The sequence below is a fragment of the Trichechus manatus genome, unplaced genomic scaffold (assembly GCF_000243295.1).
Source record: "Trichechus manatus latirostris isolate Lorelei unplaced genomic scaffold, TriManLat1.0 scaffold00100, whole genome shotgun sequence".
NCBI classification, from domain to species: Eukaryota; Metazoa; Chordata; class Mammalia; order Sirenia; family Trichechidae; genus Trichechus; species Trichechus manatus.
Window position 1 is genome coordinate 6,092,660 of NW_004444036.1, and position 18,109 is coordinate 6,110,768.

An 18,109-nucleotide genomic window follows, 5' to 3' on the forward strand; every position below is an offset into this window, starting at 1 on the left:
GTTAAAGCACTTGGCTGCTAACTGAAAGGTTGGAAATTCCAGTCCACCCAGAGGTACCTCAGAAGAAAGGCCTAGTGATCTGCTTTCACATCAGATGACAAAAGGTTAACAGTTGTACAATACTGGGAATCATGACTTAACCAAGTTGACAGATATTTTTGGGGGACACAATTCAATCCATGATAGTAGCCTTCATTCTTACTGTACGCTAGAAGTTTCGGAAATGTTCCAAAAGTCACTGGAGAGAGACTCTATGTATAGTGAAAAACGCTTAACTCTCAGTTGAAGTTTTGGCATGAGTTAGTTTCTGGAAGGAATTCTTGTGTAATTTTCTTGTGCAGCTGCACTGTAGTCAGCTGTGAATCTTTTTGTGTCTTTTGTCGTGGTTTGGGTCAGAGAAAAGGGGTGCGTAGATCTCAAGCATGCTTCATCTTGATGCCTTGCAGGCTGTGTTGCTTTTCCTTCATGTGGAGCCAGCCTGAGGAGGGATGGTGGGACAATACAGAGTGATCAGAGTGATTCCTTTGGCCACATCTTTTTTTTTCCCCCCTAATAATATTTTATTGTGTTTTCGGTGAAGATTGGCACAGCACTTTAGGTTCCCATTCAACAATTTCTATACAAGTTGTTCAGTGACATTGGTTGCTTCCTTCACAATGTGTCAATATTCTCAGTATTTCTGTTGTGATTGTTCCATTTCTGTTAATCCAGTTTCCCTGCTCCCTTATATTCTCATCTTTGTTTTAAAGTAATTGTTGACCACTTGGTCTCATATAGATATTTTTAAAGGAGCACAGTACTCACAGGTAATAATCTTTAGTTTGTGAGCCAATCTGTTATTTAGCTAAAAGGTGACCTCCGCTAGTTTCAGTTCAGGGCATTAGTCTCAGGGAGTTCCCAGGTCTCAGCTGGTCCAGTAAGTCTGTTTTTCTTCCATGTAATAGTTTCCCTTTTTTAAAATTTTTTTATTGTGTTTTAGGTGAAAGTTTATAGTGCAAATTAGTTCTTCATCAAAAATTGTATACACAAATTGTTTTGTGATGTTGCAGTCCCCACAATGTGTCAGCACTCTCCCCCTTTCCCTTTCCACCCTGGGTTCTCCGTATCCGTTCGTCCAGTTTTCCTGTCCCTTCCTGCCTTCTCGTCTTTGCTTTTGGGCAGGCATTGCCCATTTGATGTCATATACTTGATTGAACTAAGAAGTACATTCCCATGTGTGTTATTGTTTATTTTATAGACCTGTCAATCATTGGCTGAAATGTAGAATTGGAGAGTGGCTTCAGTTCTGAGTTAGCAGTGTGTCCGGAATTTGAGATTCTGTTCCACATTTTTCTCTTATTCTATCAGGGTCCATCTATTGTGGCTCCGATTGGAATGGTAGGGGTAGCCAGACAGCATCTAGTTCTTCTGGTCTCCAGGTAGGAGGCCATGGTTCATCCTTTGATCACATCTTGCTTCTTTATCTTACCCTTATCAGGGAGGAGCTGCTTTGCAGATATACCTGGAGAAGAATAAATTGCAGTTTCTAGAACCTTCACCTTAGTCTGACCTGGGAACACTGAGCTCCACTTTGGAGAGGGGTGGGGTGGGAAAGAGGAGGATTGGCTTCTAGACCATGGGGCGTGGGGGGAGGAGGTCACAATGCCAAGCAAGATGTTCCATATGGAATTGTTGTTCAGCTTCTAACGTTTAAAAATATGTTCCTAAGTGTCACCATTTAGGTTTTTTCTTTTTCTGATTATAAAATCCATGCATCCTTACTGTCAAACACCTGGAAAATAAAATCAAAAGTTTTGAAGTCATTTATAATACCCATCAACAGTGTATGGACATCCCCTTGCCAGGCCTCATTAATTTTACTTAAAGTGGACTCTCATTGGGCTTGCATTTGTTGGCATTTCTTTGATTTCTAGTTCACTGAATATTTTATGTTGTGCTTCCTCCAGCTCGGCTAATCTCTGTCTTTCTGTATCTTTGGCACAGCTGTTTCTGGTGGGTTCTCATGTTCTTCTTGTGTAACCTGATGATCTGCAGAGCCTTTCCTTGCAGGATTGAGAGTGCGGATAGCCCATGACAAAGAGGCTAAGTGATCCTGGTGACTGTTCGTTCAGAGTCTCTTAAGAAGTTCAGTCGTCAACCTGTGCGTCATCAGCTTTCCTCTGGAATGGGTCTTGTTCTGACCATTTTGCCTTCTTCCCTCTGTTCTCCAGCTGATGGCGAGACCATTCTAAAAGGCCTCCAGTCCATTTTCCAGGAGCAGGGAATGACGGAGTCGGTGCACACCTGGCAGGACCATGGCTACTTAGCAACCTACACCAACAAAAATGGCAGGTGAGTTGGCCTTGAGCCAGATCTGGGAGCTTAAGGAAGAACAGAGGAGGGACAAAGAGGGGGAAGGTAGAAGTCCAGGTTTTTTTGTTTTATTTTTCTTTTGACATCTTTTAGAAGAGGGCTAGAATTCAGTGCTTCTCAACCCTAGCTGCACATTAGAAGCTCCTGGGAGAGGTTTCATGAAGTACTCATGCCTAGGCACCATCCCCGAGATTATGATGCCATTGGGCCTGGGCATCAGTATTTCTCCAAAGCCTCCTAGATGATTCTGTTGTGTGGCCAGGACTAAGAACCCCTGGGTAAGTAGTGTGAACTGGCAGGCAATGATGGGAAGTTGGTTAAGACACAGATTCCTAGGCCCCATCCCAAGAGTTTCTGATGCAGTCGGTCTGCCCCAGACTGCCTTTCCAATGAGCTCCCAGGTGAGACTGATGCTGCTAATGTACGGACCACACTTTGAGTAGCAATGTCGTAGGTGATTATCAATGAATGCAGACTGTAGTAAAATGCGGGCTGATACAGTCAACGTGTAGTTAGACAGGAAGCTGAGCTGATCCAAGAGCTCAAGTGATTTTTTTTTAAGATGTTAAAATACTAGACTTTATGTAGTCAATATGCAGTTGAAAGTAAATGTGTTCTGAGTGGGGAGGAAAGCCTAAATTAGAAAATGACCAATAACAGAAGACAGCAGTGCATTGAGCTTTTTGTATATTCTTACATCTTGCTTTCTAATCTACCTTGACTAGTTTAGTATGCAAAATTATTAATTAAGGTCTCAGCAATTTGCACTATTAATTTTAAAATGTGAACTGTTGGGTATTTTTGTTGGTTTTCGTTCCCCAAATGGGTACAAAGTACTAGAATTCCATTAGGCCTCCTCTCCCTCCTTTGTGTTCCTATTAAAAGAAAAAATAACCCCCCCACGGTCTGACAGAGCACAGAAAACAATGCTGGGAGGTGAGGCAAACATTTACTTTGTGAACATCTCCCTACCCCCACATCTCTTATTCTCTTTGTAAGTCTACCATGGCCCACCCTATGGCATTAATTCTTGTTCTCTATCCTGCTGCCTGTCAGAGACAGCCCAACCCCTCTCTCTGCAAGTCTGGACTTGTATTGCTAACTATGTAGCAAACCTTCATATATGTGTTTAGTTCCAGTGTCTCTAAAAATTACTTCTTCCTTAAGGGTGTTTGGTTCAAATGTATTTAAAAATTATTTCTTCCTTAAGGGTGACCCAAACTCAATACCACCACCACTATACCTTCTGTTCCCTCCCTCCTCCTCCTCCATCTTCTTCTCCACCCTCCCTGGCACTGTTCTCTCATTGGCCACACTCAGGGCCAGTTTTTCTCCACAGCAAATCAGAACTTGTCACTCTACCACCTGGTTAGGCTCCTCTTCCACCCTCAGGCAAAGCCTTAAATCTCTCACCATTTCCTAAAGGCTTTTGCAGCTGGGCCCCTGCCTGCCTCTCCGCCACAGTTCTTGAAGTTTCTACCATAGACACCAATTCCAGTCATACAGAGGACTTAGAATTCTTCCCTTCCAGAAGGAGGTAGCATTTGACTGATGTTTGGAAATTACTTTTGAAAGCAGAAAATATATAAATGAAAATGCTTAGCTAAAAAACAATTTTCAACATTGGTCTTCCTCCTTTCTCACTTAACTAGGACGCATGCCAAGGGTGCCTCTCCTGGAACCCCACTTCTCCTAGCCATGTGTGGGTTTAGGGGAAAGGCCAGCCACTGCATACCCCTTTTATGACCTGGCTCCTAGGTTAATGATCTTCTTGTGATGCTGAGTAGCCTGGCCCTAGTCCTTGTCCACCTTTTTTTGGGTTCCCCTTTTCTTTCCCCTTAGCAACTTTTTGTTTTTGTCTCTCTGTTTTTATCCCTAAGTGCTCTCATCCTTGAGGTCAGTACTTGACCCTTCCTTCCAGCATTGTCTGTGGTGTAATTCTCTTGTGGGAAGGCCCTTTGCTAGACCACCTGTTTAGGGGTGGCATTTCTGGATCCCTTTTTGTGCCACTGGTAGTGGTGGAGGGGGAAGGAAAGATTATCAGCTCATTCAGGTGTAGATGAGTTTGTGGTGTCTGAATTTGATTTGTAGGGCCTGAACTTGATTTTTAGGCCATTTAAGGGTTGAAGGAGGTCCCTGGGTGGCACAAACAGTTTGCACTCGACTACTAACCCAAAAGGTTGTGATTTGAACCCACCCAGTGGCACTGTGGAAGAAAGGCCTGGCGATTAGCTTCCATAAAGATTATACCCAAGAGAACCCTATGGAGCAGTTCTACTCTGCAACACATGGGGTTGCCATGAGTCGGAATTGACTTGATGGCAACGGATTTGTTTATTTTTTGGTAAGGTTGAAGGTAAAAATTACTATTATTTTTTTAATTTTTTTAATGTCAAGTTCTTTTTCATTATTGTACTTTAGATGAAGGTTTACAGAACAAACTAGTTTCTCATTAAACAGTTGGTACACATAATGTTTTATAACATTGGTTAACAACCCCACGACATGTCAACACTGTCCCTTCTTGACCTTGGGTTCCCTGTTAACCAGCTTTCCTGTCCCTTCCTGCCTTCTAGTCCTTGCCCCTGGGCTGGTGTGCCCTTTTAGTCTCATTTTGTTTTATGGGCCTGTCTAATCTTTGGCTGAAGGGTGAACTGAAGGTAAAAATTATTAACCAGTTATTTTTTAACCGAAGCACATTGCTTGTATTCTCTGGACAGAATTCTTTCTTTAACTACAACTTATAGTAAGAAGTAATTTTATAACCCTGTGCATACACATCTGCATATATGCAATGCAAATACATGTATATAATTGAAACAAAAGTTTCATCAGGCAATTATGAATTCTTATTGCATGTCATACACTCTAATATATTCTATTTCATACAGAAAAGAGCTGGTCAGATCCACTAAATTAGGGGTCAGAAAGCTTTCTGTGAGGAGCTACATAAGGTCTCTGTTACATATTCTTCTCCTTCTTTTTCTTTTGTAAACAACCCTTACAAGTCTAAGAGCCATTCTTAGTGTGCAGGCTTTACCAAAGCCCGCTGTGAGCTGAATTCAGCCGACAAGCTGTAGGGCTGGAGTTTGCAGACTCCTACACTAAATGGGAGGAGACCTGGTGGCCGCAGTGGTTAAAGTGCTCGGCTGCTAACCGAAAAGTTGGCAGTTCAAACCCACTAGCCGCTCCATGGGAGAAAATGTGGCAGTCTGCTTCCGTAAAGATTACAGCTTAGGAAACTCTATGGGGCAGTTCTGCTCTGTCCTGTAGGGTCGCTATGAGTCGGAATCAACTTGATGGCCATGGTTATTTGGGGGCACTAAATGGATTTTACTCTGCCACGACTCCATTTTGAAAATTAATTGGGCGAACCAGTTTGCTCTTTCCTCCTCCCTCTGCTTTCTTTTAAGGCAGCACTTACTAAACCTGGCAGAATCGCCTTTGTAACAATCAGATTCTCCGAACCTGCTACTGAATCACTTTCTGGGCCCAAGCATCTGTTTTGAAAACTTCAGCATTTGATGACTCCCTCTGAATCTTCCATAAGTGACTGGTAGCATTTTTTTCCCTAAGAAGAGGCCCTAGTAAGAAAGCAAAAGGGTTAACGATGTAATTTAGGGCAAACAGAGTGCAGTGGTTTTTTTCTCTTAATTGGGGTGGCGCCTTTTCTTTTTTCTTTTTTGAATCCCATGATACAGTTCTTAATTTTAAAAATATGCTTTCCTTTATAGCTTTGCCAATTTGAGAATTTACCCCCACGGACTGGTGTTGCTGGACCTTCAGAGTTACGACAATGATGTGCAAGGCAACAAAGAAATCGACAGTGTTGGTTTTTTACTTTTACTTAGTAATTTAAGGATTTTAAAATCTGCTTACTTTAATGATGTTGTTAAAATTCTTTCCCTTAATTGCTGACTTCCCAGTTAACACATTTTAACCTTTTCTCCCTCCAGATGAGTGGTTTTAGAAGAGAGAGAGTTGTTCCTCGGTTGTTTTTAGGAGCCTGGCTATAATCTTTCCCTTCATTACCCGAGTACAGAGTAATGATTTTACTTTCCACTGGAGGGAATATAAAACCTTTAACCAGAATTCTTTTTTTAATGTGATAATTTTTTTTTAATTGTGGTAAAATATACATAACAAAGTTTACCATTGTAACCGGTTTTGTGTGTACAGTTCAGTGGCACTAAGTACATTCCCCAGGTTATGTAACCACCACCACTATCTATTTCCACATGCGTTTTTATCATCCGAAACAGAAACTGTATACCCATTGAGCAGTTAACTCCTTTTTAGCCCTTCCCCCCAGCCCCTGGCAATTGCTAATCTATCTTTCTGTAGGGATTTGCCTGTTCTAGGGACCTTATATAAGTGGAATCATACAATATTTGTCCCTTTGTCTCTGACTTATTTCACTCAGCATAATGGCTTCAAGGTTCATCCATGTTGTAGCATGTAAACCAGGATTTTATATCCGCATTATCCCTTAGCCTCCCCTTCCCCGTAGTTCTGTTGTTAGCTTAGACTAATGGAAGGTCAACACCAAGGAGAGGGAAGTTGATGTGGGAGTGTGGAATCGGGCCAGGCCTTGCGGGGTGGTGGCACAGGTGTATTTGGGTGTCTGCCAGTATCGCACACAGCTCTGTCAACATGACCTCAATCTTCTGGTCTGTAATTTAGCTCTTCCACTCAGCCTGTTATGTAAGTCCATTGATTTTTGTCTTTTCCTTTTAATTGTAGCTTTTGAACAAAGTAGAAGAAAGAATGAAAGAACTGAGTCAGGACAATACTGGGAGGGTGAAGCGGTAAGTCCTCCCGAATGGCCTTTTATGTTTGCTTAATTGGTAAAACCATTGGAATGGCAGTGCTGTCCCCGATTAATGTCTGCTTAAGATGTGGGGAGGATCGAAATAAACCTCTGATTCTGGCACAGGGTGGACCGAGGTAATGGGCCCTTCACATGAAAATAAGACAAAACGCATGGACACACAGACACAGAAGTGCTGGATAAAATAAAACAGAAAGATGTGGAGTGATTCCAGGGAGCTGGAACTGTATAAAGTGGAGACCCTGCCAGGACTGCCACCTCCGTCAAAGGGCCAGGGAAGAGAAAAGGAAGCTTGGGTTCTGGGATGGTGTCTTAGTTTCTTAGTGCTGCTGTGAAAGAAATACCACAAGTGGATGGCTTTATCTCAGTATAGGAGGCTAGAAGTCTGAATTCAGGGCACCTGTTCTAGGAGAAGGCTCTCTGCCAGCTTTGGGGGAAGGTTCTTGTCTCTTTTCAGCTTCTGTTTCTCAATTCCTTGGTGATCTTCATGTGCTGTGTATCTTCCCCTGGTGCTTGCTTGATTCTGTGCTTAACCTGCTCCTTTTATATCTCGAAAGTGATGAAGACACACCCTACACTGATAACGCCCTCATTAACATAGCAAAACCCTGTTCCCAGCTGGGATTACATGTACGTGTACAGGGGTTAGGATTTACAACACACATTTTTGGGTGACACAAGTCAATCCATAACAGATGGTCTAAGCCCCAGGTATCTGGCCCAGTGAAGAATGAATTTTACTCCCTGGGTAGTGTGGGAATCTCCAAGCCAAAAAAAAGAAAAATTAAAGTAAAAATGGATCCCGGAAGTCCCTGGAAAGCCTGTTAGAAACAAACACAAAGCTGCTCTGGCAGTATAGCCTGAGTGCAGGGTCCTTGGGACTCTCACCTAAAACAGCCTCTGCTGAAGATGAGCTATCACCAGATACTGTAAACGACGCAAGGAAATGATCCAGCTAGAGAGCGCCAGCAGACACTACAAACCATCACATTAATGTTGTAAAGGAACCGTTTAAGTGGTCAAGAGCTCGGCTGCTAACCAAAAGGTCGGGAGTTCGAATCCACCAGCCACTCCTCGGAAACCCTATGGGGCAGTTCTACTCTTTACATGTGGGGTCGCCATGAGTCGGTATCCACTCAACAGCAGCAGGATTTGTTTGTTTAGATGGTAAGGAGATAAATGAAGGAAGAGAGCCTTAGGCTCCCTGCAAGAAAACAGGTGAATTTGGTAGATCAGCACTGGGCATAGCAAGTGTCTGAGATGGCCGGCTAGATTTGCTCTGGTACTGCGTTTGTTTACCGAATGTTTTGTTGTTGATTGTTGCGGTTGAGTCGATTCCGACTCCTGGCGACTCCACATGTACAGAGTAGAACTGCTTCGAAACTTGGCTCTGTGTTGGAATCACCTGGGGATCTCACCCTCAGACATTCTGATCTAATTGGTGTGTAGTTTGAGCAGGCACTGGGATTTCCAAATCTTCCCCCATGAGTCTAATGTGCAGCAAAGTTTGGGAACCACTGTCTTATACCAGTGTCCAGTCTACACACCTGTTCCATGCCTGACCCTTTCACCCATGGTTAGGTTTTCGTGATCCCTTCTTGAGCATAGTTTCCTCTGTGAATATTTGCATTTCATGATATCTTAACTAAATCTCAATATGTCTTTTCAGTGGACTTAAGTTTTGAATATGAACTGGTCTTTTTACCTCTTTAAATGAGAACAAAACAACCTTAGCACATGGGGAAGTAGTGAGATAGAGCTGAGAAAATTAGATTAGGGTTCAAAATCTACTGTTATTGAGCCTCATGTCTCTTCTGTCTAATTGGACCGATGCCCGCCCATCCCATGGTGCTTTGCAGTCTTTCCTGTGGTTTTCAGTACTCTGAGGTGGCAGAGCGCCACAGGATGCCCAGATAGTAGGATTAAGAAATATTGTGAGTTTTCTCAACGGTTATAAATGTGGTTATTTGGATATTTTCTTTTTCATTCTTTTTGTGGAAAAGCAGGTAGTTTCCTTTATCTGATTAACTCAAATTTAAGCATTTGAGAAAAAAATAAGTCAGGCTTTCTGGAGAACACTTGAGACCTTTCTGCCTCAGAGGAATTTAGTATTTTACCCAAATTGTAGTTTGAACACATAAAGTTTCGAAAGGTCACAAAAAGCTATTTCAGAAATTGAGTTAAGGCAGAAATTTTTAAAAAACCACATACCCCAGTCTTAAGGGTACTTAATATCTAGATTTAAGCACCTTGGCAGAGAGGTGCTAGACCAAAGGAACTGGACCCTTCTACAGGCCACTGGGGAAAATGACACATTAATGACTCATCCATATGATAGGGACAGGGCCCAGGTGGCACAGTGGTTAAGAGCTACGGCTGCTAACCAAAAGGTCGCAGTTCGAATCCACCAGCCACTCCTTGGAAACGCTATGGTGCAGTTCTGCTCTGTCCTGTAGTGTTGCTGTGAGTCGGAATCGACTCAGTGGCAATGGGTATATGCTAGGGAGGCTGTTGGGTGGTATCAAGGAGCCCTGGTGGTACAGTGGTTAAGCGCTCACCTGCAAACCGAAAAGTCAGTGGCTCCATGGGAGAAAAATGTGGCAGTTTGCATCCTTAAAGATTACAACCTTGGAAACCCTGTGGGGCAGTTGTACTCTGTCCTGTAGGGTCTCTGTGAGTCAGAATGAACTCGACGGCAATGGATTGGTTTTTATTTTTCTATGGTTTAGGTGGTATCAGACAATGAAAGCAGGCTTGGAAGCTGCCCCATCTGGGTCAGTTAGCTGGTTGACTAGAGCTTCTCCAAGCCTCAGTCTCCCCTTTTGTGAAATAGAGCTGTTTTCAAGTATGAAACGTGAACAGAAGGCCTGGTGATCTGCTTGCGCAAAGCTGGCACTGAGTAAATGGTTGTGTGTAGATGAAAGGAGGGCCCACCAACATTTCCCAGAGCAGGTCAGATGGGGGTGAGTTGAGTGAAGGTGGGTGGGGAGCCTTTGGCTGAAGAAATTTCAGTGACTAGCGCAAGGGATGGAACTGGGCTGCAGAGTGGGTTTGGGGTCTGACTGAAGGGCCTCATGCACCATACTGAGCTGAAGAGTTAGGGCACTTTGGGGAATTTCTACCAGCCATTAACTTCAAGAGTGGAATTAAGCAATATTAAGAACCTTCTGATAGGATAGGGTGATACAAAATTTGCCTGAAAGCCTTCAAGTAAAAAAGCCTTCCAAGATAATAATTGGGAAGCCACCCACCTCCAGCAGTCACAGGTTAGATTATTTTCAAATGGTAATGAAGGAAATTGAGCTTTGAAAAACTTGGCCCTGTTTGGTAGGGTAGCTGCACGCGGCTATTTCAATTTAAATTAGTTAAACAATTCAGTTCCTCAGTGGCATTAGCCCCAGATAGCACAGATAGAGAACATTTCCATCACTGCAGAAAGTTCTATTGGACAGCGCTGTAGTATTTGCTGGTGGTGTCAGATTTTCAAAGATAGAAATAACAGTTTCGACGATTGTTGGAAGGGGTAGGGTCCAGTAGGTCATGGAGATTAAGAAGTGCTTTGGATATTTGGAGCCCTGGTGGCACAGTAGTTAACAGCTCAGGGGCTAACCAAAAGCAATTCAGATCCACCAGCCGCTCCTTGGAAACCCAACGGGGCAGTTCTGCTCTGTCCTGTAGGGTCGCTATGAGTTGGAATCAACTCAGTGGCAACGGGGTTTCTATTTTTTATTTTTAGCACTTAATTATCAGTGATCTGTGGCTGCTCTAGGTGGGTAGCTTCTCATTAGGCCCTCTGGGGTAGGGGTAGGAGTCCTGTCCCTTGCTCATAGAGGCAAACACTTAGATGCAGAGACTGGAGGGACTTTACAAAGGTCATTCCTCTGATGGAAGCAGTCAGAATACAGGTTTTGCCAATTCTTGACACTTTCCAGAAGAGGGAACCTTATAGGCAAGAGCTTCGATCTTCAGGTACTTAATGACTCAGTGTGCTAAGTTTGATAAGCCCATAGGAAAGCTCCAGGACATGAGATAACTAGAAAACTGTTTAACCTCAGGTAGGGTGAACAAGGACAGCAACAAACTTAAAAGAAAATGACACTGTGCAGGACTTGCCCACTTTTTTGAATTGCTCTAAGCACCCAGATTTTTTACCCCACCCAAGCTCAGTTTATGTGTCCTGGGCTGTGTCCTTCCCCCTCTCCCTCCTTAAAAGCACATGCAAAGCCTTGCCCCTTTCTGGATCTTTCATCTTGTCCTGCTGGTAGAGTTTTTCTTCTTTGCACCCAGCATTGTCTTGAACAGGTTCCCACTATATGGCAAAATGACTTAACTCAATGATAATGAATCAGCCAACATCCAGTTGTGGCCTGATTTTGATTAGGGTTACTTCTGGGAGTTAGTAAAAGATGAATTGCACTTATGGGCTTCAGCATTCATGAGCCGTGAGGTTTATTTGCTTTCTTAGTTTTTTATGTAAGAGTGGAGTTATGGTTTAGATTTTGGATGCTGCATACAGACCTTGTTTTTGCTTGTCACAATTTTTATGTCTTCGTATAAAATAAGGGTGGAGGGGGCTGAGAACTTGGGAATGCCTTGTCATGGACCCATTGTTATTGTCCTCAAAACTCAAAAGGACAAGGATGGTTGTACTTTTCTATCTGGGGAACGACATTGTTAAAGATGAAATCATAAACAAATAACCCGGTAACAGTGCCTGAAATTATTTTCCCTTTTAGCTGATGAATTAAATCTGAGTTTTCACCTAAGAGGCCATGTTAAACTAAAGCCATGGGGTTTATTAGAAAATTTTTATTTTTGTAATCTAGTTAAAAAAAAACAAAACAGGAAAACAAGCTCACATCAGTAAGTTTTGTTTTTTAAAAAAATTCTTGCAAATATCTAGGCTAGGCGAATGCATTGAGACAAAAATAGATTAATGGTTAGTTACCAGGAACTGGGGGAGGGGGAGGGGCTGGGGAATGGGGAGTTAATTTAAAAGAAAAAAAAGACTTGCCATGAAGTCCTCACTTATTACTTCATTCTTTTCCATTTAAATCTGTATTTCTATAAGCATCAGCATTGGAGATAAAGATTTCTTATCCATCAACTCTTAGGATGTTAGAGCTGGAGGGAGCCTTAGAGATCATTCATTCAGTTCAATCCTTTCGTTAAAGTTCTCCTGTTTGCCACCTAAAATCTTTTCACAGGGAGCGATTTGCTGATTGGTTGTCTTGAACTACTGGCTGATTCTTTAGTTTTCTCCAAAGTCAAGGGATTTGCCCTTGTTCTTAATTCATAAACAAAGGTTTGTGTTGGTAGCTAGGATAGGCTACCTCAACAATTGGGCATGACCCTCCCAGCCCCCCAAAATTCTCACAATTTCCACAGCGTACCTGAGGTTCAGGACATATTCCGCCTTTCTCTCTACAACCCATTTTAGATTTTCAAGAGTGATGGTTGAAACAAGAATTCTGTAAGTAGCTGGTTACTGGGAGAGGCACTTCATGCTCCGTTGAGTGGTTCATCAAGGTTATGACTTCCGTGTCCTGTTAGAGATCCTGTTTGTTTCTTTGCCAGTCTGAAAAACAATTGTGTTGCAGGCGAGCCGAGTTCTTCCACATAGCCAAGGCACTGTTGACACAGTAGAGAATAGACCTTGTTTCTTTTCAGTGGGTTTGTGCTTAGTTCAGTCATTGCCTATAGCTGGCTGGCTGTCAACCAGGGGGTGTGTTCCCCCCTAAGTGCAGGTGACTTTGTACTTAGCACCCCACCATAGGTGGCTACCTCTCTCCACCTTGCTCCATCCCTTGCCTGTCGGCTTCAGCCAGGGTGGAAGAGACCTCCTTCAGATCCTGTTTTGCCTCCTCTCTGGGGTTGTCTTGACTGGAGCTCTTTACATTTTACAAGAAAAACCTCTGGTCTGCCGAAAATCCCCCAAACTGAATTTGTTTCCATGAAAGATGATGAAGACGTGGTTAAATCAGGAGCTATTCAGATGAAATGAGAGCTTCTGCGGACCTGCTTTGTAAATCTCAGTGCTCTCTACAAATGCTAGTATTTCCTCATAGAAGACCTCTTTAACTACTAACTGGTTCAAACTGTACTCTTAGAATCAGGTGAGCGGGGGTGGAAAGAGACTCCTAAGAGTACGGCAGGTGGCATATTGCAGCATTTTAGGTTTCTCTGCCTGCACGTGATGCTGTGTTTGAGAACACGTGATGGGTACCCTGTTGTGTCACGTGTGTGATGTGTTCTCATTTTGTTTGGGTCTGGGTTATATCGCCAAGCCCCTTTTCCAGGCCTGTTTTCCCCTGCCATTTAGTTAGCATCCTCTGGTGGTAGTTTATGCTAAGTTCATCCTATCAAAAATACTGAGTATTTACAAGAGTAAAACTAGAAAATCGTCATTTTGCAACCCTTATAGTAATAATACATTCGGAATTGACTCAGCGGCAATGGGTTTGGTTTTTGGTTTTATAGTGAGGAGCCCTAGTGGTGTAATGGTTAAAGCGCTCATCTGCTAACTAAAAGGTCAGCAGTTCAAACCCACCAGTGGCTCCTCGGGAGAAAAGACTTGGTGGTCTGCTCCTGTAAAGATTACAGCCTAGGAAACCCTATGGGGCAGTTCTGCTCTGTCATATAGGGTCGCTATGAGTCAGAATAACGGTATATAACAACAATAACAACATAATAATAATTGTTTCAGGCCGGGGTCTACAATAGATGCCACAGCCACTGGTGAAGGTCTGTTGGGGGATCAGGGCCTTCACATAGTTTCAGAGGACCCCACCCCACAGGCTGCTTAGTAATTTCAAAGGGAAAAAAGTACTTTTAGGAATGGAGAGATCTGGTGGATATCACTTTAACCAAGTGATTAAGCTTAGCATCACCAATACTAGGAAAAACACACATCTTGTGTCCCCAGTGTGACACGGAGCGGCTGGTGGGTTTGAACTGCTGATCTTTCAGGTAGCAGCCGAGCTCTTAACCACCGTGCCTCCAGGGCTCCTAGAACAGCTGTAAAGGACGTTATTGGGACAGTTGGGATCACCTGAATATGGATTCTGTACTAGATATTGAAGGAGCCCTGGTGGCGCAGTGGTTAAGCACTCAACTGGGAACTGAAAGGTCAGCAGTTCAAACCTACCAGCTACTCTACAGGAGAAAGATGTGGCCGTCTGTTTCCGTAGAGGTTACAGCCTTGGAGACTGTGGGGCAGTTCTTCTCTGTCCTATAGGGTCACTATGAGTTGAAATCAACTTGACAGCAACAGGTTTTTTTTTTTTTTTTTTTACTAGATAAGTGGTATTACATCCATGGAAATATGTGTGAATGTGATAATGGCAATGTGTTGATGTAGGAGGTCCTAAGAGATAACCTGCTAAAGTATTTGGGGTGAGATATATTTGCAGTGGCCATTTTCTTCTTCAGCTTTTGATTTGGGAAACATTTAAAGCATATCAGAAAGCCTTTTAAAAAAGTGAACTCTTCTGTACAACAATTGTTGACACGTGGTGGTGGCCATTCAGGAGCCGGCCTGGAGTCATGTGGCTTTCGTTAGAGCACTCTTAATCCCAGGTCCAGTTGTAAGGCCCCCTCACCATAAACAGTGTCCTAGTAAGGCTCATTTCGGTTTCCCTTTTTTCCAGATTACCACCCATAGTTCGAGGAGGGGCCATTGACAGATATTGGCCCACTGCTGACGGGCGCCTGGTGGAGTATGACATTGATGAGGTGATGTATGATGAAGATTCACCTTATCAGAACATTAAAATTCTACACTCAAAGCAATTTGGAAATATTCTCATCCTCAGTGGGGACGTCAGTAAGTATACCGTCCCCACCCTGTATGTGGAATAATGTAGTGATGTGTTGGATTATGGTGTTTTCCTGACAAATCGCGCCATTGTGGATTTGTCCAAGTTTGTCCTTGGCCCTGCTATTTTCTTGAGATATGCGTTTATTTATTACTGTTGTGAAAATATATATAATACAACATTTGCCAACTGAACATTTTTCAGGTGTACAATTTAGGAACTGCACATTTATATTGTATTAACCTGTCAGTTACTTGGGCCCTCATGTCATTAGTGCCATAACGTTTGAACGTTGTGTTAACGTTTCTTTTCTTGGTGATGAGTACTTGGATTGTACTTCAATAGAAATGTAATTGCTTTTTTGTTTGTTTGTTTTCATTATGGGAAATTTCAGACATAAGTAGACAAAACAGTATAATGAACCTATATAAACTCACTATCGGGCATCCACAATTATCAACTCCTAGCCAGTCTTGTTTCACCTAAACCCTAGTCTACTTTCTCCTTCTGATATTACTATTATTATTTTTTAATATATTTTTTATTTTGGTGAAAGTATACATAGCCAACAATACACCATTTCAACAATTTCTACATGTACAGTTCAGTGACATTGGTTACATTCTCCAAGTTGTGCTACCATTCTCGCTATCCTTTTCACATTTTCCCAGCACCATTATCTTAAACTCACTGCCTCCAAGCGTCCCATCCAACCTTTTGAGTTGCCTCTGAATATTATTTTCAAGCAACTCCCAGATGTCATTTTATTTCATCTGTAAGCCTTAATTGATTTTAATTATCCAGCATATCAGAACATTCTTAAGAATGAATTTTTTCCCACAGACTAATGCCCATTATATTACGTATCAGATGAATAGGATGGTGAAAAGTCTTCAATTCAAAAAATACATATACACACACACATATATATATAAAACCTTGCACATTGTTGACTATTTTTAAAGATTGAAAATGAAGAATTGAAGTTTTAGGTTAGATTTCAGCAGTTTCTAATGTGGTGAGGTCAGGTGTGCTGTGGGTTTTGGTCAATTCACCATTTTTGATCTGTTTCTCCCTAGATTTGGCAGAGAGTGATTTTGCGTATACCAAGGCCATCATGGGCAGTGGGAGAGAAGATTACACTGGCAAAGATGTACTGATTCTAGGAGGTGGAGATGGGGGCATATTATGTGAAATAGTCAAACTGAAACCAAAGATGGTCACTATGGTAGAGATATCCTTTGTTGTGTAAGTTCAATGGGCTTTGTATTTCCTTCCTCCTTTTTTGTCTTAGGACTTCAGTTAATGTTACTGCAGACTTAAGGCGAATGTGTTATAAGGACTGCCTTGAACAAATATTTCAACATAGCCTTTTATGTGGCCACCAACAAAGAAGCAGAGATAATGTAGCTGAGGATTAAAGAGCAAGTGGCCTTGGTACCATGTCTGCTGCTCAGCAATTGCTGAAATAGCCTTCCTAAGCCATTTCATGGAAAGAAAAGAAAATTCAGTTCATTTGGAGTGTTCCTGGTGGAAAATTTAAAATATTGTCTTGTTCACCATTTTTTTAAAACTTGATACCCAAATTAGCGTTATAAAACCTTTGTGTTTTAACCTTTCCTTTAAAGTATTGCTGTTTCAGAATTCTTTAGTACATCCAAATTCAGGGAAAGTTTCTCCTTAACCTCTTCTGGACATTGACCAAATGGTGATTGATGGGTGTAAGAAATACATGCGAAAAACATGTGGCGAAGTCTTAGACAATCTTAAAGGAGAATGCTATCAGGTAATTATGTTTTGCAGGTAACTTATTTTTAAATCAGCCAATAATATAATTGATATTGATTGAAATTATGCCTTCTTAACCCAGCTTTAAGTATAATTGGTTACAAAGATGAACAAATCATCTCCTTGTGTGTACTATATGTATATATATACATACATGTATATCTATATACATATATGTGTGTGTATATATGTATGTGTATGTATATATATATATATATATATATATAAACCCTGTTGGTGTTGAGTCGATTCTGACTCACAGTGACCCTGTAAAACAGAGTAGAACTGCCCCATAAGGTCTCCAAGGTACGACTGGTGGATTCAAACCGCCAACCTTTTGGTTAGCAGCTGAGCTCTTAACAACTACACCACCAGGGCTCCGTATATGTATATAGGGTAGGTATATACATATAAAGGAGCCCTGGTGGCACAATGGTTAAGAGCTTGGCTGCTAACCGAAAGGTTGGCAGTTTGGAACCACCAGCCGTTCTATGGGAGAAAGATGTGGCAGTCTGCTTCTGTAAAGATTATAGCCTTGGAAACCCTGTGGGGCAGTTCTACTTTGTCCTGTAGTAGAACTCTGAGTTGGAATCAACTTGACAGCAGTGGGTTTGGTTTTGGTTTTATATACGTATAGGAGTCCTTGGGTGGTGCAAATGGTTAAGTGCTTGGCTGCTAACCAAGACGTTGGAGGTTCAAGTCCACCCAGAGGTTCCTCAGAAGAAAGTCTTTGTGATTTACTTCTGAAAAATCAGCCATTGAAAACCCTACAGAGCACATTTCTACTCCGACACAGATGGGGTCACCGTGAGTCAGAGTTAACTCCATGGCAGCTGGTTTCTATATACATGTAATAACAATGACACCACTAACTTCAGATTCTCTGAATTTAGTCACATTCGTTAATTCTTGTATAAAAGATGTCCTGTACCTTTTCCTGACCTGGTCCCCCTACCTTTTGTCTCTCTACCGTCCATAATCTTTGGGTCTGGGTCTTTCAGTGGGAATTCAGGTATTTAATTGGTATGTGTAGAGAATTAAAATGTTTGAGGTAAGAACAATTACTTTTTGAGAAGCAAATTAGTTTGTCCTAAATCCTACTGTGCTTGAAAGTTGACTGGTCATTACTTCCATAGGATGACAGATTTGCTTCATAATAGGCTAAAAGTTATCTTTTTTTGGAGGAGAAGGTGGAGCTTAGAGAGTTGAAAGGAAATTTAGTTGAGGTCATACGGGAACTTTAGAGGAGTGATTCACAGCCCTGTTGCCCTGGCTCCTTTTTATGGCTTCTTTACTCGGATTAAGAAAAAACATACAAACA

The 18,109-nt window shown here is 42.1% G+C and overlaps 1 protein-coding gene across 1 annotated transcript in view; it reads left to right on the forward strand.

The window, feature by feature from the left end:
- Window positions 1–18,109, forward strand: part of SMS (spermine synthase) — a 61,201-nt gene that overhangs the window by 26,802 nt on the left and 16,290 nt on the right. Inside the window, exons 2-7 of the mRNA XM_004382848.2 lie at window positions 2,211–2,331; window positions 6,087–6,180; window positions 7,096–7,160; window positions 14,833–15,008; window positions 16,080–16,234; window positions 16,697–16,786. Coding sequence (XP_004382905.1) covers window positions 2,211–2,331; window positions 6,087–6,180; window positions 7,096–7,160; window positions 14,833–15,008; window positions 16,080–16,234; window positions 16,697–16,786 — 701 coding nt within the window. The remainder of the gene's footprint in view (window positions 1–2,210; window positions 2,332–6,086; window positions 6,181–7,095; window positions 7,161–14,832; window positions 15,009–16,079; window positions 16,235–16,696; window positions 16,787–18,109) is intronic.